This window comes from Trachemys scripta, chromosome 7 (genome assembly GCF_013100865.1).
Source record: "Trachemys scripta elegans isolate TJP31775 chromosome 7, CAS_Tse_1.0, whole genome shotgun sequence".
Taxonomy (NCBI): domain Eukaryota; kingdom Metazoa; phylum Chordata; order Testudines; family Emydidae; genus Trachemys; species Trachemys scripta.
The window spans coordinates 82561568-82584049 of record NC_048304.1 but is presented as its reverse complement, the minus strand read 5'-3'; the positions used below and the strand labels follow the sequence as shown (position 1 = coordinate 82584049).

Genomic DNA, 22482 nt, shown 5'->3' with positions numbered 1-22482 from the left:
GCGTCGACTTCCGGAGCATTGCACTGTGGGTAGCTATCTCACAGTTCCCACAGTCTCCGCCGTCCATTGGAAATCTGGGTTGAGATCCCAATGCCTGAATGATGCAAAACAGTGTCGCGGCGGGTTCTGGGTAAATGTCGTCAGGCCCCTCCCCCTCTGTCAGAGCAACGGCAGACTATCGATTCGCGCCTTTTTATCTGGGTTACCTGTGCAGACAACATACCACAGCAAGCATGGAGCCCACTCAGCTCAGCTCAGCATCACCATATGTCATCTGGGTGCCTGCAGACGTGGTACTGCATTGCTACACAGCAGCAGCTAATTGCCTTTTGGCAGTAGACGGTGCAGTATGACTGGTAGCCTTCATCGGCTATCTGGGTGCTGGCAGACGTGGGGCTGCATTGCTACACAGCAGCAGCACATTGCCTTTTGGCAGTAGATGGTATATTACGACTGGTATCCGATCTGGTATCGATCAGAGGCACCTGGGAAGACATGCTTTGTCTCCTGGAGACTCAGTCCCGCCAGCAGTCCTATTGAACCGTCTTGACGATGATGGCTAGCAGTCGAAGTACAGTATCTTCTGCCAAGCACCCAGAAGATGCCGAGGGCTATCAGTCATGCTGCACCGTCTGCTGCCAGCTTAAGATGTAAAAAATAGATGGACCAGATTTGTTCTGTATTCATTTGCTTTCCCCTCCCTCCGTGAAATCAATGGCCTGCTAAACCCAGGGTTTTGAGTTCAATCTTTGGGGGGGCCATTCTGTGTGACAGTTGTTTGTGTTTCTCCCTGATGCACAGCCAGCTTTGTTGATTTTAATTCCCTGTACCTGTACGCCATGTCGTCAGTCGCCCCTCCCTCCCTCCGTCAGTTTCAGGCCTTTTTTCAGACCAGATGCCATAGCACTGGGATCATGGAGCCCGCTCAGATCACCGCGGCAATTATGAGCACTATGAATACCACGCGCATTGTCCTAGAGTATATGCAGAGCCAGGACATGCCAAAGCAAAACCAGGACCAGCCGAGGAGGCGATTGCAGCACGGCAACGACAGTGATGAGGAAATTGACATGGACATAGACCTCTCACAAAGTACAGGCCCCAGCCATGTGCAAATCATGGTGTTACTGGGGCAGGTTCATGGCGTGGAACGCCGATTCTGGGCCCGGGAAACAAGCATAGACTGGTGGGACCGCATCGTGTTGCAGGTCTGGGACGATTCCCAGTGGCTGCGAAACTTTCGCATGCGTAAGGGCACTTTCATGAAACTTTGTGACTTGCTTTCCCCTGCCCTGACGCGCCAGAATATCAGGATGAGAGCAGCCCTCACAGTTGAGAAGCGAGTGGCGATAGGCCTGTGGAAGCTTGCAACGCCAGACAGCTACCGGTCAGTCGGGAATCAATTTGGAGTGGGCAAATCTACTGTGGGGGCTGCTGTGATCCAAGTTGCCAGGGCAATCAAAGACCTGCTGATATCAAGGGTAGTGACTCTGGGAAACATGCAGGTCATAGTGGATGGCTTTGCTGCAATGGGATTCCCAAACTGTGGTGGGGCGATAGACGGAACCCATATCTCTATATTGGCACCGGAGCACCAAGCCACCGAGTACATAAACCGCAAGGGGTACTTTTCAATGCTGCTGCAAGCCCTGGTGGATCACAATGGATGTTTCACCAACATCAATGTGGGATGGCCGGGAAAGGTACATGATGCTCGCGTCTTCAGGCACTCTGGTCTGTTTTGAAAGCTGGAGGAAGGGGCTTTCTTCCCGGACCAGAAAATAACCGTTGGGGATGTTGAAATGCCTATTGTTATCCTTGGGGACCCAGCCTACCCCTTAATGCCATGGCTCATGAAGCCATACACAGGCAGCCTGGACAGTAGTCAGGACCTGTTCAACTATAGGCTGAGCAAGTGCCAAATGGTGGTGGAATGTGCATTTGGACGTTTAAAAGCGCGCTGGCGCAGCTTACTGACTCATAGACCTCAGCAAAACCAATATCCCCATTGTTATTGCTGCTTGCTGTGCACTCCACAATATCTGTGAGAGTAAGGGGGAGACATTTATGGCGGGGTGGGAGGTTGAGGCAAATCGCCTGGCCGCTGATTACGCGCAGCCAGACACCAGGGCGGTTAGAAGAGTACAGCAGGGCGCGGTACGCATCAGAGAAGCTTTAAAAAACAGTTTTGTGACTGGCCAGGCTACGGTGTGAAACTTCTGTTTGTTTCTCCTTGATGAGCCCTCCACCCCCCCCATTCCGGTTCATTCTACTTCCCTGTAAACCAACCACCGCACCCTCCTCTCCCCCCTTTGAGCACCGCTTGCAGAGGCAATAAAGTCACTGTTACTTCTCATTCATGCATTCTTTATTAATTCATCACACAACTAGGGGGATAATTGCCAAGGTAGCCAGGGATGGGTGGGGGAGGAGGGAAGGAAAAGGACGCACTGCAGTTTAAAACTTTAACACTTATTGAAGGCCAGCCTTCCGATGCTCGGGCAATCAAGTGGGGTGGAGTGACTGGGTGGCCGGAGGCCCCCCACCGTGTTCTTGGGCGTCTGGGTGAGGAGGCAATGGGACTTGGGGAGGAGGGCTGTTGGTTACACAGGGACTGTAGCGGCGGTCTCTGCTCCTGCTGCCTTTCCTGAAGCCCAACCATACGCTGGAGCATATCAGTTTGATGCTCCAGCAGCCGGAGCATCGACTCTTGCCTTCTTTCTGCAAGCTGACGCCACCTATCCTCTTCAGCCCGCCACTTGCTCTGTTCAGTCCGCCACCTCTCCTCTCGTTCATATTGTGCTTTTTTGCACTCTGACATTGACTGCCTCCACGCATTCTGCTGTGCTCTTTCAGTGTGGGAGGACATCTGGAGCTCTGAGAACATATCATCCCGAGTCCGCCGTTTTCTCCTTCTAATCTTCGCTATCCTCTGCGAAGGAGAAACATTTGCATCTGGTGGAGGAGAAGGGAGTGGTGGTTAAAAAAGACACATTTTAGAGAACAATGGGTACACTCTTTCACGTTAAATTTTGCTGTTCACATTACACAGCACATGTGCTTTCGTTACAAGGTCGCATTTTTCCTCTTATATTGAGGGCCTGCCGGTTTGGTGAGAGAGATCACTCAGGCAGTGCCAGGTAACAGAATTCGGCTTGCAGGCAGCCATGGTAAGCCACAGTCTTTTGGCTTTTTTAACCTTCATAACATGTGGGAATGGTTTCAAACAGCAGCACCCTCATTTCCCATACCAAGGACCCATTGGGTTGGCCATTTAAAATGGGTTTGCAATGTAAAAGGAGGGGCTGGGGTTTCCGGGTTAACATGCAGCACAAACCCAACTACCTCACCACACACACACCCAATTCTCTGGGATGATCACTTCACCCCTCCCTCCCACTGCGTGGCTAACAGCGGGGAATATTTCTGTTCAGCCGAGCAGGAACGGGCACCTCTGAATGTCCCCTTAATAAAATCACCCCATTTCAACCAGGTGACCGTGAATGATATCACTCTCCTGAGGATAACAAAGAGAGATAAGGAATGGATGTTGTCTGCATGCCAGCAAACACCGGGACCGTACGCTGCCATGCTTTGTTATGCAATGATTCCAGACTACGTGCTACTGGCCTGGCGTGGTAAAGTGTCCTACCATGGCGGACGTGATAAGGCAGCCCTCCCCAGAAACCTTTTGCAAAGGTTTTGGGAGTACATGAAGGAGAGCTTTCTGGAGATGTCCCTGGAGGATTTCCGCTCCATCCCCATACATGGCAACAGACTTTTCCAGTAGCTGTACTGGCCACGATTGCCAGGGCAAATTAATCATTAATCATTAAACACGCTTGCTTTTAAACCATGTGTAATAATTTACAAATGTACACTCACCAGAGGTCCCTTGTGTGTCCTCAGGGTCTGGGAGCATGCCTTGGGTGAGTTCGGGGGTTACTGGTTCCAGGTCCAGGGTGATAAACATATCCTGGCTGTTGGGGAAACCGGTTTCTCCGCTTCCTTGCTGTGAGCTATCTTCATTGTCTTCATCATCATCATCTTCCGGGTACCCCGAACCCGCTTCCCTGTTGCGTGTTTCTCCATTGACGGAGTCAAAGCACACGGGTTTGGTAGTGGTGGCTGCACCCCCTAGAATGGCATGCAGCTCTGCGTAGAAGCGGCATGTTTGCGGCTCTGCCCAGACCTTCCGTTTGCCTCTCTGGCTTTGTGGTAGGCTTGCCGTAGCTCCTTAATGTCTGTTACAGCTGTCCCCCTGTTGGATTCCTTTTTCCCCCTTCCTTTCTGTTTGTGCTGAGTGGCCGCCCTCCCTGGCCATGGAACTGACCAAAGTCACAGCCTGGCCCTGCTCATGGAAATGGCTTGTGCAGACTGACTGGAGCCATTGCTCTGCTCAGGGAGGTGGGGGTTTTTTCGCTCCTTTGTTCGGACCCGGCTCGGTGTAGGGTGCTCTGCCCAGGTATGCAAGACCTAAAGTGGCCACATAGCTGAGCATATGAGTCATACCTGTGACTCAGAACTTGCCCAGACATGTCCTGTGCCTACCTGCAGTTTACCTGCCTTCTCTCCTCCCCTGGATTAAGGGGAACCAATCAAAGTTACTGGGAGGAAACTGCCTGAATTTGCCCTTAAAATCAGACATTTTCTGATCAGACCCCCGGAGAAGGTCCTTGCTTTGCCACCTGGTCTGAACAGCTAGGGGTCTTTGGGGGGCCCTCTCCCGGCTCTTGTTTGTTTTTGAGCGTACCACCCGTTTTTAAACTCCCCTCCCACGAACAACGAATTTGTGCCTGGAAATCTTCTGATTATTGTAAGCCAATCGAGTCCTCTCTGCGTCCTCTGATGCTGAAACTGCTGTTCCTGCTGCTGCTTGGGGGATTGGTAAGGAAAAACCTCTTGCATACTCCCCTTGTTCTAGCTGCTGGCAGGGTCAGCAGGCAGACCCAAGCTAACTCCTTGGTCTGTATCTGTAATCTGCTTCTTGCTCCGCAGCACCTTTGCTGCTAGAAATAAGCCTACTTGCAGCCACCACTAGTTAAACACCCCCCCCTCCTCCCTTGAAGCTGTATCCTGGGCACACACCACTCTGCCATCTGGAACTACCCCTAGTATAAGGTGCACCCATTAGGTTACATTTAGCCTTTAGTCTAGATAAATTGTCATTTCATTTTGCATAGTTGTGGTTAAGTTAGGTTTAGAAAATTGCTTGCATTGTACTCTGTAAGTTAGGCTTAAAGAATTGTTGCATTGTGTTTTGTTACTTGCTAATTTGTGTAGTTTTGGTTAAGTTAAATCAAAGATAATATTTTGCTGTGTTCTGTATAATTGTCTCTCTGCTGTTTAAACTTGCAGCCTGTCTGCTCTCTGTTTCTCTCTCTCTCTCTTTTAATCCCTTCCCCCACGTGCTCACCCCGCTCCTGCTGCTGCCAAACCTCAATTGTATTACTGAAGTCTAGCATAAAACCCCATTGGTTACCCTTTTTCTCTCTAACACACCTCACATTTTACATTTAACCACTGTGACATATTTTTACCTAGAGTTGTTGGTTATTTAACACATTTTACCCATAACTGTTAGTTGGTTATATGCTGCTGTGACACACCCTTTACATAGAAATTGTTAGCTACCTGTTAATTGGTTACCAACTGTATTGTACCCCACTGTACTGTACCCCACTATTGAAACCCCCTATCCTATTTACTAAAAGAAACCCCTCCCCAATTGTCTACCTTAACAAACTCCATACCCCTCACAATTGAATTTTCCCTGTTTTTGCATTTTCTTAATAAAGTTTATTTTGCACCCCACCAGTGCAATAGTTGTCCCCCAAGATCCCCTACCTGCTGGCAGAGTCACTTAATTTTCACGTGGCACTGCTGTGTGTTCCTGTTATGGCCTCTGTCCTTCATGGCCTTTGAGACCTTTTCTAATATTTTGCCATTTTGTTTACTGCTACGGAGTTCAGCTAGCACTGATTCGTCTCCCCATATGGTGAGCAGATCCCGTACCTCCCGTTCTGTCCATGCTGGAGCTCTTTTGCGATCCTGGGACTCCATCATGGTTACCTGTGCTGATGAGTTCTGCGTGGTCAGCTGTGCTCTCCACACTGGGCAAACAGGAAATGAAATTCAAAAGTTCGCGGGGCTTTTCCTGTCTACCTGGTCAGTGCATCTGAGTTGAGAGTGCTGTCCAGAGCGGTCACAATGAAGCACTGTGGGATAGCTCCTGGAGGCCAATAACGTCGAATTCCGTCCACACTACCCCAAATCCGACCCGCAAAGGCCGATTTTAGCGCTAATCCCCTCATCGGAGGTGGAGTAAAGAAACCGGTTTAAAGGGCCCTTTAAGTTGAAAGAAAGGGCTTCGTCGTGTGGACGTGTCCGGGCTTAATTCGATTTAATGCTGCTAAAGTCGACCTAAACTCGTAGTGTAGACCAGGCCTAAGATCGAATTATCTGGGGTCCACACAGTGCGGGATCGACGGCCACGGCTCCCCCGTCGACTGCACTACCGCTGCTCGCTCTGGTGGAGTTCCGGAGTCAATGGTGAGTGCATTCCGGGATCAATATATTGCATCTTAACGAGATGCGATATATCAATCCCGGATAAATCGATTGCTACCTGCCGATACGGCGGGTAGTGAAGACATACCCTAACACAAGATAGGGAGACTGTACTACAGGAATGCAATCTTTGGGTGTCCAACAGAGTTTTACACTTTTTAATTTGGGTGAGCCCTGAATGGCCACAATGTACAGGCATCTAGGAGTGAAGTGTGTAACAGGCTTTCTAAAGGTGTCACTCTGTTATTACTGCTTGTAAAAATATTTTTTTGTTCTATTAGATGTTCACATAGTATGAACATTTCACATGAACACAAATAAACTTACACAGTGTTGCTAAACCTGCACCCAGAAACAAATCAAGAGACACATAATAGCCATATGAGAATAATTTTTAGGGCATGACATTGCATAGCAAGATACACTGAATTTTCATCAAGTGGTGAGAAAGGTAAACGTATAAGTTCTATGGTGGAGGGGGCGCAGGCAAAGGTGCATGTATGTGTATGTGAGTGAGTAAGTGGACATCTGTAGACTCTACCACTAGTCCTCTAAACATTCCTATCAAATTATTTTCAGAGAAAGAACTTACTTGTTTAGGGTCATCTGTGAGAAGTCTAAATTTCCTGGGGTTTTTGCTTCTGGCAAATTTACAGCCATTGAAATACATACTCCATGAACAGCCAAATGAGAATGAGGCTCCACAAGTTTCAGGATCAAGTCCTTGACATGCACAAGTGCGGCTATAAGACAGGTAATTGCATGACAATCAGCTGGCAAAGCAGAAACTTTCTTTAGATACATAATTACTTACATGACTTCTATAATCCATAGTGAAATAACAGAATGATTTATAAATATATCTGAAATCTTTAATCAGTTGTTTCTGTTAATAATTATCTATTTATGAAAGTATGATTGGCTTATTGTTCTTAAAGAGTCACTCACAAGTAACTCAAGCCCCAAAACTTTTATCTAACATGAAACTATATATCTCCTTGTTATACCCACCCTACTGTAATTTTGACTTCTCCAACTTTGACTAATTAAAAAAAAAAATGCAACTAAGTACCACTCTTATTATAGCTGTCCTGCAGGCCAATAAATACTGTCCACAGCTCTGACTGTGTGTGGAACCAGTATATCGAAAGTCATCCACATTTTGAAATTAAAGCATGCTAACATGGAGAAACCATTAAAAGTAAATTAGATTTAAGTCAAAGTCACTGAAGAGTTGTAAAAGGATTCTGATTAGAGACAAGCTCTCCAAGGATCTGCACTGAGGCAGAACTGCTCTTGCGGTCTCATTTGGCTGCTGTAAACTTTCCAGTCAATTTACCAACCAATGGGATGAATTAGTTTCATTTCTGACGTGCAAAGGAACATCCCAGGCTTGAGTGCCCAGGTTCTCTCACCTACAAAGTTCAAGAAGTTTGATCATAACCTACTCTATCCTGAGCAGCACAGCATCAGTAGGAATGTAGCAGGGGTGCAACTAATGCAGAACCTTAGAGCATGCAGGGAAAGGTTTTGTTTTTGTCTTTTTTAAAGTCTGGACATCTGCAGAGATGTGGAGAAAGAGAGAGACAGTCAGGCTTTTGGGGAGATGAGAACTGACTCGAAGAAGCCAAGCTGGTAACATTGCTCTGAGGATGGCTGAGCCATGGATGCCTGTAAAAGCAGACAGTTCTTTTATAGCTGGGTTCCTAGGAGAACTGTGGAGACAGTTGAGCAAGGTGAGTGTGGAACAGGACAAAACTACTAAAGAACGCTCTATCTCTGTCTAGAAAAAACAAACAAACAACCCAGTAAGAGGCCTCCATTATCTCCCCAGTATCTTGGTGTCTACATTTATTTCAGAAGCCCCATGTTGCAACATACAAGATAATGGCAATCTTCAAAAACAAACAAACCCATAAAACCATCCACTCAGGAGAAATCAAAAATCAATACAAAATGTACAACTAGCTAAAAAGCGTAAGACGCTTACAATTTTCCATTTACAAGAGAGCTTGAAAAAGTGTTACATGTAATTTAAAAACCACTCCATTTAGAGACATTATGGGCTAGATTGTACCTGATATGACATGCACTGATAATGGTGTAGAGCCACACTGCCTGAGGGGGAAGTCCTGGCACAACTGTACCACCAGGAGATGCAATTCTTCTGGGACTCCCACCACACAGAATGAGTGTACACACTATGCTCTTCCTCAGGGAGGTGCAGTATGCTTTCCACTCATAGTCCAGCCAAAACTGACATAGGGTGGCAGTCACATTTCACCTCCTTCCCATCTCTTTGGGTGATGAGAGGCCTTGAGTACAAACAGAGGGAGCAGTCCGTATACTCTCTTAGCACATGTATACCTGGTTCACAGTCTGGCCCTTAGTGAATAACAGGAATTGAACATCACACTAAAATGACACCCAATGGTATGTATTTTAAATAAGCTTATATATTTTGATTTTTAAATCAAATATGTTTCCTTTTATGCAGACCAACCTACAAAACAAGGAGAAAATAAACAGGTGCTATGAACGTTACTTACTCTTCGTTTAACGCACATCTACGGCTTGTGGGACAACCATATTTTCTGAGACTCTGTGTCAGTTCTTTATATAATGTATCAGCCAGAAGATGAGGAATCCCTTCCCAGGCCAAAATCAGAATCACTATGACGGCAGTTTGGCAGTGATGTCCTGCACGCTGACGTACCAAACACAGCAACTTTTCCTCATCACTACTTCTTCGTATCACCTGCAAGAATAATTTTATTCATTCTTAGATTAGGAAAGGATATATTTCTAAGATCTTAATGCCACATCCTTACTCACAAAATAAACCCTTACTGACTCACCATATAATCTTTTTATGCATTACTAAATAAATAAATTACATTCAAAACAAAAAACAAAAAAACAAACCAAAATACTTAAATAACAGCTATGTATGTACTTCTCCCATTGAAGTCAAAAAGAGTCATTTTTGGGACCTGTCCAATTAACTTCAATGCAAGTTGAAGCCCTAACACTGTTAAACAAGCTAGCAAAAAAACAAGAAGAGCCAAGGTTAATGTTCTATAAACTTGGAATGTCCTAACTTTAGCTCATTTATATCACAAGCTTAATATTACTGAAACATTCTGTATTAATTGTGAATTTCTATTCTCTATGCTGGAATGGCCTAGATTTGAAACATTCTAGTAGGAACCACTGCTGCCGAAAGAGGTCCCACAATCATGGGCTCTGGAGAGTACCATATCTTATCCTCTTCTGTGGAACATGTTTCTGCATTTCACTCTGGTCTGTGTAAGAAATCAGGAAATTTTTTCTGTGCCCCATTGAGCAGAAACAATCAGGAAGATGGGTTAAAAAGAAAATAATTATAGGGGAAAATGACAATCCTGGTATAATCGATCCACTGAAAACCTAACCTCTCCTGTGAATTGATATTGTAATGACAAGACTTCCTCTAAAAAGTAAAATGCAGGTACATAAAAGAACATATCACAAAATTACATATACTTATGTGTTAGGATAGTTTCTATAGTTATTACCAGAGATCATATAATTAGAAGAAAGCAGTGAAAAGAGGTACATTGTTTGCTCCCTTTCGGCAATAAAACTATAAGTAAGACTTTTCCTTGATGCTGTTTATATCAATATAGGCCTTAAAATAACTTCTCAAGAGAACTTGGAAGTTAGACTGTGTTCTGTTGGTCACATAATTTAATAACTTAGCAAACTTTACCCCTTTCGATATCACATACTGAAGACTAGACAGAATACAGGATCGTATTATTAGTGATGCTGCAGAAAGAGAAAAAAGGGATACTAAATACCTCTAATTCCTCTGTATTTAAATTGTAAATTTTTTAGGGCAAGGACCATCTTTTTGTTGTGTGTTTGTACAGCACCTAGCACAGTATACTCCCAGGGAAATTCTGTGCCACTGTGCACGTGCAAAATTCATGTCCCACCCAAGAATATTTTTTTCTCTGCAGAAAATATGTTCTGCTGGAGAGGGGCTGCAGTTATGCCTTTCGCCCATTAGGGGCTGCTGTGTTGCCAGAACAAAGGACAGCTACTCCTGGGTGGGAGAAGCCCCAGCTGCAGATAAGGAAGAGAAGAGGCTGTGTTCCTCACATAATCCTCCCCGTGCGGCCAGGTGGGGAGGCACAGGATAGGGGGGGACAGGCAGTGTGGGGTACATGGGGCTGCTGGGGGGGAGGTCACAGGCACCCCCAAGTTCAGATGGGCTAATGGGGGGGATAGACTGGGGCAGAAGCTGAACGGAAGTGGGGGTGAAGAGACAGAGGGGAGGGGCTGAGCGGGGGGTGCAGAGACACATGGGAATGGGGCGGGGGCTACAGGGCCACGTGAGGATGGGGGAGGGGGTGGCTGACTGAGGGTGCAGGGCCACATGGGGACGGGGGGCAGAGGGCTGCAGGGACACATGGGGATGGGGGAAGAAGGGGTGGCTGAGTCAGGGTGCAGGGACAAATGGGGACAGCAGGAGGGGGTGCAGGGACACACTGGGACAGGGGCAGATGTGCCTGACTGAATGAGAGAGGCTAGGGTCAGCCAGTGTCTGTATGGGGGAGTGTAGCAGGGTGGATACCCGCTTCTGCCCTGAGGGGTTTGGAACAGCCTTGGGAGAAGGCTGTTGCAGGAAGAAGCAGCTACTGGGCTGATTGGTGAAGTAGCTGCAGCTCGGCCACGCCCCAATCAGAGCCCAACTGGCCCGTATAAAGAGGCTGAGAGCCAGGAGCTCAGAAGTCTCTTTCGGTCTTCAGAGGGAGAAGGGCCTGGCTGCAAGGAGCTAAGACAGAGTACCTGGGTGGAGCAGGGCTGGGGAAAGGCTGGGTAGCTCCAGCCTGGAAAGCCCCAGGCTGCAGCCTAGTATTAGGCTAAGGGATACTGGGGGTTGCAGAGGGCAACCTAGGTGTAGGCCAAGGCAGCAGGTCTGGTCCCAACCCTACCAGTGAAGAGTGGCTGATACTGCAGTCTGCCCTTGGGTGTGGGGCTAGATGATGACTGGCAGTAGCCTTATTCTGAGGTGAGGTGGGGTTAGTGGGTGGGGGTTCCCCTGGGAGGGACATGGGAGCCAGTAGGAGGACAAGGCGGATCACCGACCTGCAGAGGGCACTCCAGGCTGGATTGAGCTGATTCCCCCAAGTGACCAGCAGGAGGCACTGCAGGGGTGAGTCTGACCCCTTACAGGGAGGCTCCCTAACAATCTCCACCCCACCCCCTCAAAAAAACCTGTTCCATACTTCTCCCATCCACACCCAACAACCTTCCAGGTTCACTCCCAGGCTGCTTCCCAGCAATTACTTCCCTCTAACTCAGCTCCTCCTTTATCCCTGACTCTCCCAAGCCTTTGCACTGTTTCTAAGGGGGGCAGGAAATACATTTCTGTATTGTAGTTTAAATGAATTATTACTCAAAGTTCTGTATTAATATGCCTAGTAAGGAATCTATTTGTCAAAAAACATTTCCTGAATCTTTTTTGTTGTCTGTAGTGTTAGACATATTTGCTGACAAGTATTTTTAAATAAATTATCAAAATAATTGAAAATGGCATGATTATATTGTGTTATTTTGACAAATAAAATATGTAGAATTTTAAAGTATCGTCCACAGAATTTTTAAATTTTTGGCACAGCATTCCCCCAAGAGTAACAATGGGGTCCTGGTCTATGCCTAGTAATACAAATAATAATAGATAATCAGGAGTACTTTTAACTTTATAAGACATGCAAAATTAAGGAAAAATTTGCTTGCTATCCTACTCCATCTGTTCATTAGGTATTTGCCATAATTAGTGTCAAAGATACATTATGAAATAAACAACAATATAATAAATAAACAGGTAGATAAAATTAGCTTGGCAACGACTCAATATTCTCCAAATAAAACTGATGGGGTACTGTAGTCTCTCCATAGGGCATTGCCATTCCCACTAAAGGGTCAAGGTTCCATTTATAAGCTTAAATAACCCCATAGTTGGAGCTTGGACCTCTCATGGGTAATACTGGGACAAATCTCCTCTTCATAGTCCATTCACACACAAAACTGAACTATTGAGAGGTATCCCCCACACCTGTTGCAGACATCTGATCCTTAAACTGCTGATATTCTGTTCCAGTATCTGTGAGAGACAGCGAATCAATCAACCAGTTTATTCACCTGGCTACCCCCTTTTACTAACTAGGATTATCTGTTACAAAGGACTAGTAGTACAGAAATCATATATATGAAGCTCATGTTGAGAAAGTCATGAATCACAAATGCAGTAACAAGCATGTACAGGCACAGTATGGCAACTATGACATCCTGACAGAAATGCAAGCAATAATATGCAAGGACACAATCATTTATTACGCTATACTACACAGAAAACCCAAACATTCAGCATGTGGGCAAGATAGTGCTGATGGACTACAAATGCAAGAAGACAAGAGGCCTTCACCTACCCATATGATACTTTTAATGTCTGGGTCAACACGTGGGTTGCCTATCAGATCAATGACCCAGCCTCCTTGTTGTTGCCACACGAGTCTAGCTGTAGTACATGATCCTTGACCTAGTCATCCATAAGCATACGAAACATTCTGACTAGTTAATGTGAGGGGCCAGCCACCTTTGCAGTTTCCCTGAAAACTCACAAACAACCAGAGGGTGTCGAATAGATTTAATATTAATGGATTCAGAGGCAAACTGTGCCACCTTAGCTGGAAAAAATAGGCACTATGCTCATTTGTGTTAAGAGAAAGGCAGTTACAAATCATTTAAATTGAAATCTGAATAATACACGTAACAAACACTGATATACCTTAAATTTAACAAAAAGCCTACTAAGTACTTCTAATTGCAGTACCAATCCTCAAAAACAGTCCTGGTAGTGACTAAGCAACCACAATTTGTTACATAGGGAAAATAACAAGAGTAGGAAAATACTTCATTTTCCATTTGGTCTAAGTTGGAAGTATTTACAGGAAGTCTATTGTGCCTGATATACAATACAAATAATTTAGAATTCATGACCGTTAATATTTTATAAACTTTGTAAAAACATAGTTCTTCCAACTCAACAAGAGAAGAAGGATTTAATTTCATTGTTCAACATAAAATATGGTGTTTCTAGTCTCCCTAGTCTTTCTCTTTCTCCAGCTTCATAACTGACATGAGAAAGGTTAATACCTCAGTTTCTCAGTGCAAAATAAAGTTGTCCTTTGTGAGCTCTAATACATTTCTAAACTGCAAATGTATAGTTCAGAAAATATGATGGTCAGGAAAATAATTTATACAGCCATCATACCTCCCTGGAGTGCAATATGACTGGAATTTGCTTCTTTATTTATGCAGAAAATAATGTGATACCTTTATCGGACCCCCAAACCACTTTATAATACACTGCCTTTCAGGTCATAAAGATGGCAAATAGATTTATCAGTTGTCTGAGTTTTATTTTTGTGGCTCTTCTGAAATTGAGTATACCATATGCTCTTAATTGTATTGTGTTGATTTGATTCCTGCAGCCTTATTGACTTCTGCTCTTTGTATCCAAGGTAAGGTACTTTTCTTGCCTGGTAACCTAGTTGGAATTCACCATGAGGCTAAATAGTTAAGTACAGTTCCTCCCTGCCAGCAGATGGTGACAGTGCAGCTAGAATTCTGGTGTAATGTAATTCCCCATATAAGTAGAGCATGCCAGCTCACATTCCACAGCTGACTAGTTGAAATCAGTAAAAAAACAAACCCTGTCTCTATTAACACCTACTCATTCCACAGCAACACCATAAAAAAAAAAAAGCATGTACAGGCACAGTATGGCAATCGTGACATGGAGATATCCTAGAACTGGAAGGGACCTGAGTCCAGCCCCCTGCCTTCACTAGCAGGACCAAGTACTGATTTTTGCCCCATATCCCTAAGTGGCCCCCCTCAAGGATTGAGCTCACAACCCTGGGTTTAGCAGGCCAATGCTCAAACCGCTGAGCTATCCCTCCTCCCATATCCAACTTTAATTCACATAACAGCAAACTTTAGTGGGATGTCTGCACAGCTTGAGGGCAAGTCCAGCAAACGAAGTTAGCAGGTAATTCTTGCAATTTATCAACCCTTCTAGCAAGGCAAATTGCCTTTAAATACATTATCTTGAAAGAAAAAGAGAGAGAATACTTATAGCTCTCAGAGTGATTTAACAGCGAGCTCTATTACATCCTTTTATTCATGGATTCCCAAAGAGTTATTTGCAGGCCAAGAGCAGCATGTTGAGCTCTGTAATACACCTCTCCAGGGCTTACAATACAGCCTCGACTATTATAATGTAGGTGCAAGTCAGCTGTCCACTGTTTTTCCCCATGTGCAGGGATGGGCTTCTAGAATCCTGGTGTTGGCCAACTGGACTGCTCCTTCCTTCCTTCCATGGGATTTGCTCTTACAAGTGGGGCCCTAAAACATTCCAACAACACATTCTTTTCCAATGCATGCTGAGATCAGAAGTAATGTGGCACTTTACTTCTGACCAGGCATTCTACAAGGCAAGTAAAATCAAGGTTTCCCTTGATTTCTGAGGAACACTTAAAGTACTAGTTTTGACCTATGAAGTCCTAGATGATTTGGGTCCTCACTACTGAAGAGACTACCTCTCTCCCTGTGCAACAGGAAGCAGTTACGATATTCTGTGGAACTTAAGTCTTAGTCTGGATCTGTAAAAAGCAACAGTCCTGTGGCACCTTTAAGACTAACAGATGTATTGGAGCATAAGCTTTCGTAGGTGAATACTCACTTCGTCAGACGCATGGCTCATGCTCCAATACATCTGTTAGTCTTAAAGGTGCCACAAGACTCTCTGTTACTTGTGGTACTTAAGATAATAGCACCTGATTTAATTGTGAAGGGGCCAGTGACAGGGTTTTTCAGTGAGGAATTCTGAGCTCTGGAATCAACTTTCTGCATTGATTCCTCTGGATCTAGATTTCATAACCTTCAGGATACCCCACAAAACTTACCTGTAATCCCAGCTGTTTCCTGGGCAGAACAGAGGATGCTACTGAACAGGGTAAGGTTACAAAAGAAGACATGATATTATGTTGGTTGTTAGGGAGATTAACAAGTATAGTTTTGAGGTTTAAAACCTATTGAATTTATTTTGTTTGGTAAGGTTTGTTTTTAACTGTATTTAATGCATCTAGAGTTTGAGGTCCAAATAAATAAGCTAAAATATGTACTATAATAGGACTAATGAATTTAACAAAGTATCATCACAAATGGAATTTTAGATCTTGTAGCCTGCAAAATATGCCCAAACTGAGCTAGGCAAAAACTTTATGCTTCACCAAAATATACCAATTCAGCAGGGAAGAATGCTATTCCACTCAATGGAACTGATTGAGAACAAGGGTACTCAATGTCACTTAAAAATCCTAACTGCACTGACTTAATCTGTGACTGGAAACAAATACAATCAATCATCAATACTAGTATTAAAAAAAATCAGTGAGTAGTGATATCATATCGGATGAGTAGAGAAATCAAATTTTACAAATGTCAGTCCTAGATATTGGCTAACTTGCTTTTGAGTGAAGGTAGAATGGTAAAGTGGCTGCTAATGTTCAGTTACTTTTACCACACCAAGACAGTGTATCTGTGTTCAGATTTTTAAAATGTTAAGCCTTTTCAACATTTTACTTAGTTGTACTGAACAAGTATGATGTAACTCAATCAAATATACAAAGAAATACTGTGTTTAAAATGGCACTTTCAGATTTGTTTTGATGACTTGTCATTTAGGGCACACGTTTTTACTGCTATTAATGAGGGATTTCTAATTTCTCAGTTACATTCAAATGCCTGCTTGTATCAAATGCTTTACTGAAATCTAAATAACTTAAGATCACTGCATTCAATTTTACTATAAACTGGTAATTATCTGAGTGACTGGCATGATCTGTAAATAAGAATCCATACTGCTTATTGTTCATCAAGTTTTACTCTTAAATGCTTACAGATTGAATCTCTTATTGTTTGCTTTAGTACTGGACCAAGAATTAAAGTTACACCAACTGGCTGATCATTTCTTGGATTACTCTTTTTATGCATCTTAAAGATGAATAGTACATTTTTTCTCCCCCATCTGACTGTTGTAAATGAGTTAAATAAGAGAGTTAAACCGTTTCCTTGGCTAGCCCTTATGAAACCTTAGATGCACGTATTCTTTCAGCTGTTTATCAGTTCTTTTCATCAATTTGTTTGGAAAGCGCCTAGCATACTTTGATGTTACAAACATACAACAGCAGTAATAATCTGATAAAATTCTCATTAGAATATAACACAAATTCCATATTCTCAATGTTTTATTGAGATTGACTGAGATGAAGTTACTGAGTGTTGTAGCAAACTTGAACACTCTAATATTGAATTCCCCATCTCATTTAGCTTTGGTTCTGATCTCTGCTTGACTTATTTACCCCAATATACTTTTAAAACTAAATTTATTTCCTGTAGTTCATTCATTTTTCATGTTTGCCATTCAACTTTTCTCAATGCAAGTTTTTATTGATACCACATACTCATGCCTTCTTCCTTTCCTTTTTTATTATTTTCACTACTATAATTTCTCTGTTTCCCTTGGTTATCAAAGTAGTTACAGCAGCATTTTCTTATTCTTAGGTAAGACAACTGCTTCCTGACATTTATCTGTAACAGTATCTCTTAGGCTCTTCCGTTCCCTCTGCATCACTTTGCTTCCAGATATTTTTACACCTGGGTCCTCCTTGCCTGCCTCCACACTAGTTCATTTGATTTTCTACATTGTCCGACAGTTAGTGTATCTGTTTACTATAATGGTCCTCCCTCAACGGAACAGATTGTTACAATTATTCAGAATAACATGATTGTGTTTGCAATTATATATGAATTGGCAATTAAAGTGCTTAAAATCAATCCCATCTTACTTATTATTTACATTGGACCATATGTATACAGGATCTTAAAGGAGATATGCTACAAATATATCAAAGCTAGTTGCTAAATTTGCTTTCCAGATTGCAGAAAGTGCAGAAATTAGTTGGCAAAACCTCTCCCATGAGCTTTGCTGATATTACTTATGATGTTGGGGACGCAATTGACAAAATAAGAAAGTAAATAATCTGTTGCTACCATCTGATTAATTTTGCCCCTTAATGTATGGAAGAGAGAGAAGGGAAATCAATATTTGCGGGATGTGAAAGGATAAAGCTGTTAGGAAAAGAAACAATTTTCAGACTTTTAAGGTTCTATTATAAAAGATTGAATGTAAACACATACATGCACAATACATACTAGGGAAGGTACTGCCAGTGTTATCTGAAAACAAATGGAAATGGCAATTAATTTTTAAAAGTTAATTAACTTTTCAATTGCCATTTTAATTTTATGTTGGGCTGAAATTTGACATGCAAACTATAAAGCCAGAAAATGACTTAAAACTATTACAATGGATGGGTGATTTAATATAGTGCAATAATATAGTCATTAAAATGGGTTTGCAATGGTTTTAGATGTTTTTCTAACTAAAAAACTTCCTAATTTTACAAGATTAAATTTTGCAGCCATTTAGGGCTAGATTTTCAAAAGGTCATTTTGGCCAAACTGTAACTATAATGAGTATTCATTTACATCCATCAGAAAATTGCCTCATTTACAATGACTGTAAGCTATAAAATGTGTTTTGAACGTTTTCAGTGAAATCTAATACTTGTTAAAAGTAGTGGACTAAGCACTACAGATTGAAACCTCCTAGTCTCAGACTAAGTAGGACCAACTCCCCACAGTGTTCTGCCAACATTCATCAGTCCTTTTCTAAAAAGACAACTTTTGGACGTGAGTTAAACTGAGTCTATCCTTCACCTCTTTGCTATTACAGCCTTTTCTAGGAACAACCAGTGATGACTGCACTGAAACCAACAACTTATTCCATGTAGTTTTGATAGGAGGCCCATACATATTTGTACACAAAGCTAAACTAGGTATCATACATACAATATGCTTGATTTTTTTCCCTTCATTTTTTGTACTTTCTTTCAGTGTTGCATTTTGTCACCTACTAGTCCTGTACTACTTAGGATGCCAAATCTCCACAGTATTTTACATCTGGTTTTCACTGCACGGAGTTATTTTGTAACTTAAACTCTATGCATGACATAACAACTCATATTTACTGTTTATATGTAAAAATGTAGGCATGTGAAATAACATGTTAATTTGCACATTTTTTTTAAATCACAATTTCAGTCTCTGTGTTCCTAACCAACATCTTTTATTTTGGATCACTGATTATAAGAATCATGCTTTATACTAAATGATACTTTCTTTTAATTTTTAAATAATTAAATGTGTTCGGTCTCCTGCTCTGATTTATTATGGTATATCCATGGGTTCAATCTAACCACACTAGAGGAGATCATCAGGTCCTATTTAAATAATTCATTGTTTAGTTAGTTAAAATAAAGATGTTTTAGTGAATAAACTATAATGGGGAAGATTTTATGGGTAACTGATGAGACAACAACCTGTTGGTCAGAGCAGAAATATAATAAACAGTTATGAAATAAATGATAGCTCAACATATGTTGCAAAAGGTAGAAGTGGGCATCATTTTCTTCAGGAAATACATGGCCCAGTAACTAGAGTGGGATTACTAAAGAATTATGTCACAAAAAAATGAACTTCCTCCAGCAATTAAGCTAAAAAAGTATAACAGAAACAATAGGAAAAGCCCATCTCCCAACCATGACATAATTACACTGCGGCTAAAAAAGCTCAAGAATATAAGTGATATGGAGACTCTCATAAGAACTATTTTGCTCTTTCTTAGCTCAGTAATGCTATTGGTGCAATTTGCTTCAACTGTGCAAATGCTTTAGTTCTACTTACTTGAATTATTTCTTTAAGATTGTTGAAGTAATTGTCTCAACCATTGGCAGGAGCTCTGGAATAAGGAATAAGTTCTCTGTGAATAAAAATTACTTGATGTATATTTTCCCTTAAAATAAGTCAGTCTATCTAATTAGCAGGTGTATGAATTAAGGTACACAAGTAGATAAGAATTAGGTTTTTTGGTTGAAGCCTAACATGTTAGGTGCTGAACTGTTGTGTGAATGATAAATTACTTTGCAATTTGTTAAAGATTACCAATATGGATCAGTTAAAACTCAAATACAGTATGAATGGTACACAATAATCAATTAAATATGAAATTTTACTTTAAGTAAAATATGAGAATACAGGAAATTACTGGACCAAAAAAACCGCGTGACCCAGCAAGTCCTCGTTAGGGCTATTTAATTTCCCCATTCTCTTCCACCACTCTGCTCCGACACTGCATGCCTGCCCCCTCACCTCCCCCTTTCTCTGTTTTCCCATAAAAGTGCACAGATGTCTCCTTGTGGGGTTTTTTGTGTCTTGTTTTGTGTAAGGGTTTCTCTTGTCTCCAGGTGGGATTAGATAGGAAGCATATCTATTCCCATATCTATTCTATTTGTGAGTTTGTTCTGTGTGAATTGCTTGTTTATTGACAATTTCCTAATTTGTGGATTTTTTTGACTCTCCTAAGCAGCGGGAATAGTTTGTGTCAACATCTCTCAACTACCTCATTCATACAATTTGAATCTCCACTGCCTTGCACCTTTTGTAATCATTTACACCGGTGCAACAGGAGTGCAAAATGGGTGTTAAACATTACCTGGCTGATCTGGTCGCTTTTTATGCACTGGTGTAAATAACTACAAAAGACACAAGGCAGTGGGGAATCAGCTCCTCTAAATCCAGTGGCTAAAGCAGACTGAAACAGGAAGGGGAACTCTCATTGCTCAGTGCTCCAGCCAAAAAGGACGGGATGCTATTCCTACATTGCAGTGAGAGAAGGGGATGCTCTCACTTTGTTTTTAGCAGAGGAAGTGGGAGCACACTCTCCTCTGATCCCTCATTCATTAATCACTGTATACATCTATTAAATCATGTTAAATTTTTATCTTTTCCATTGAGAATGTGATATATCTTTACATTCACCTTGTCAAAGAGGTGACAGAGGTTTAAAAACTAATTAACCTATCTGACATGATGAAGCTTCTCTAGAGTACTAGCAGACTCTCTGTGAAAAGTGAGCATAGTATGATTATTGTCCTTAATATACTGAACTTATAGAGCAGTATTTCTAAGAAAATCTCAGTGTTTTACAACATTTAATTAAGCATCATAATACCCCTTTGAGATAGTTACAGTGAGCACTAAGAGGAGTTTCCTTACCTGTAACTGGAGGTTTTTCGTGATGTGTGGTCCCTATACGTATCCCACTATGGGGTTATGCATGTGCCCGGAGCCAGAGAATTTGAAAGCAGTGTCCGCTGGTCCGTACATGCACCCTGGCTCACCTTGTGCCTCTAACCAAGGAGATAAAAGGTGGAGTGGACTGACTGCCTCTCCAGTTCCTTTTCTACTGCGATTCAGATAAGATCCAAAGCAGACGGGAAGGAAAGTGGGTAGTGGAAGACAAATAGGGATTACACATCTCGAAGAACTTCCAGTTACAGGTAAGTAACGTCCTCTTCTTCTTCAAGTGATGGTCCTTATTGTATTCCACCATGGGTGATTGACAAGCAGTACCTAAGTAGGATGAGGGTGTAAGGATGTAGACAGTAGGACTGAGCAGAGTACTGCCGTCCCAAAGGAGGCATCAGCAGAGTAGTCCTTCACCAGGGCATAATGTCTTACAAATAGGTGAATGGAGCCCCATATGGCCACTTTACAGATGTCGAGGGGCACCTCCTGAAGAGATGCCATAGTTGTTGCTTGCACTCTAGTGGAATGAGCTCTTATCCCATGCCGGGTGGGGCGTTTGAAAGCTGACAGAATAGAATGCAGCCAGTGGAGATTGTCTGGGTAGAGATGACATGCCCTTGGATTCTTCTGCTATAGCAACGAACAGTCTCAGGGATTTCCTGATTGGTTTTGTTCTCTGTAGGTAGAAAGCCAAGGCCCACTGAACATTGAGGGAGCGGAGTCTTCGTTACTCTGCAGAAACGCGCAGTTTTGGAAAGAACACAGATAAGTGAATGGACTGGTTAAGGTGAAATTTTGCTTTCCTGGAAAGTAGACTGTTGATAGGGTGATTTGATTGCTGATACACCAGTTCCTCAGGGTGACTGTTTCTGTACACAGGGAGAAAATCTCCCCCTTCACCCCCCCACTGATGTAGAAGACAGTTGTAATGTTGTCTGACCATAAGGAAATAGTGAGCACAGATGAACAGAAGAAAGGATTTGCATGCTTTCTGGACTGCTTGCAACTCCAGGATATTGATGTGTGGGGGTGATAACAGATTTTTCAGTGTTTACGCTGATTCCCAGTGAATAGAAGAGACATAGCAATATGGAAGTTAACACATAGGCTTCCCGGTGGGACTTGGCAACAAGGAGCCAGTCGTCGAGGTAGGAGAAGACAATGAGACCACAATGTCTGACCGCTATTGCTGAGAATATCTTGGTAAAGACTTGGGGTCAGTCACTCTTCTGAAGGGGAGTACTCTGTACTGAAAATGGTTGGAGCCTACCATAAATCTGAGAAAGCATCTGTGGGCAGGATGAATGACTATGTGAAGGTAGGCATCCTTCATATCAAGAGCCGTGACCCACATGCCCTTTTCTAAAGATGGAATTATCGCTGCCAACAGGACCATACGAAATATGAGTTTGCGAATGAAGCAGTTGAGATGGCGGATTGGTCTCAAAGTGCCCTTTTTCTTGGGTATCAGGAAGTAGGCTGAATAAAACCCTCTCCCTTGATATTGAAGAGTGATGAGTTCTATCACTCCTCACTGCAGTAAGGAGTTCACCTATTGTTTGAGAATACGGTCATGGCAGTGGT

At 42.7% G+C, this 22482-nt stretch overlaps 1 protein-coding gene across 2 annotated transcripts in view; it reads right to left on the bottom strand.

The window, feature by feature from the left end:
* TET1 (tet methylcytosine dioxygenase 1) overlaps positions 1 to 22482 on the bottom strand; it is a 152509-nt gene that overhangs the window by 45310 nt on the left and 84717 nt on the right. For both annotated transcript variants that reach the window (XM_034777768.1, XM_034777769.1), the window contains 2 exons: positions 9120 to 9328; positions 7163 to 7313 (listed from right to left, as the gene is read on the bottom strand). In XM_034777768.1, coding sequence (XP_034633659.1) covers positions 7163 to 7313; positions 9120 to 9328 — 360 coding nt within the window. The remainder of the gene's footprint in view (positions 1 to 7162; positions 7314 to 9119; positions 9329 to 22482) is intronic.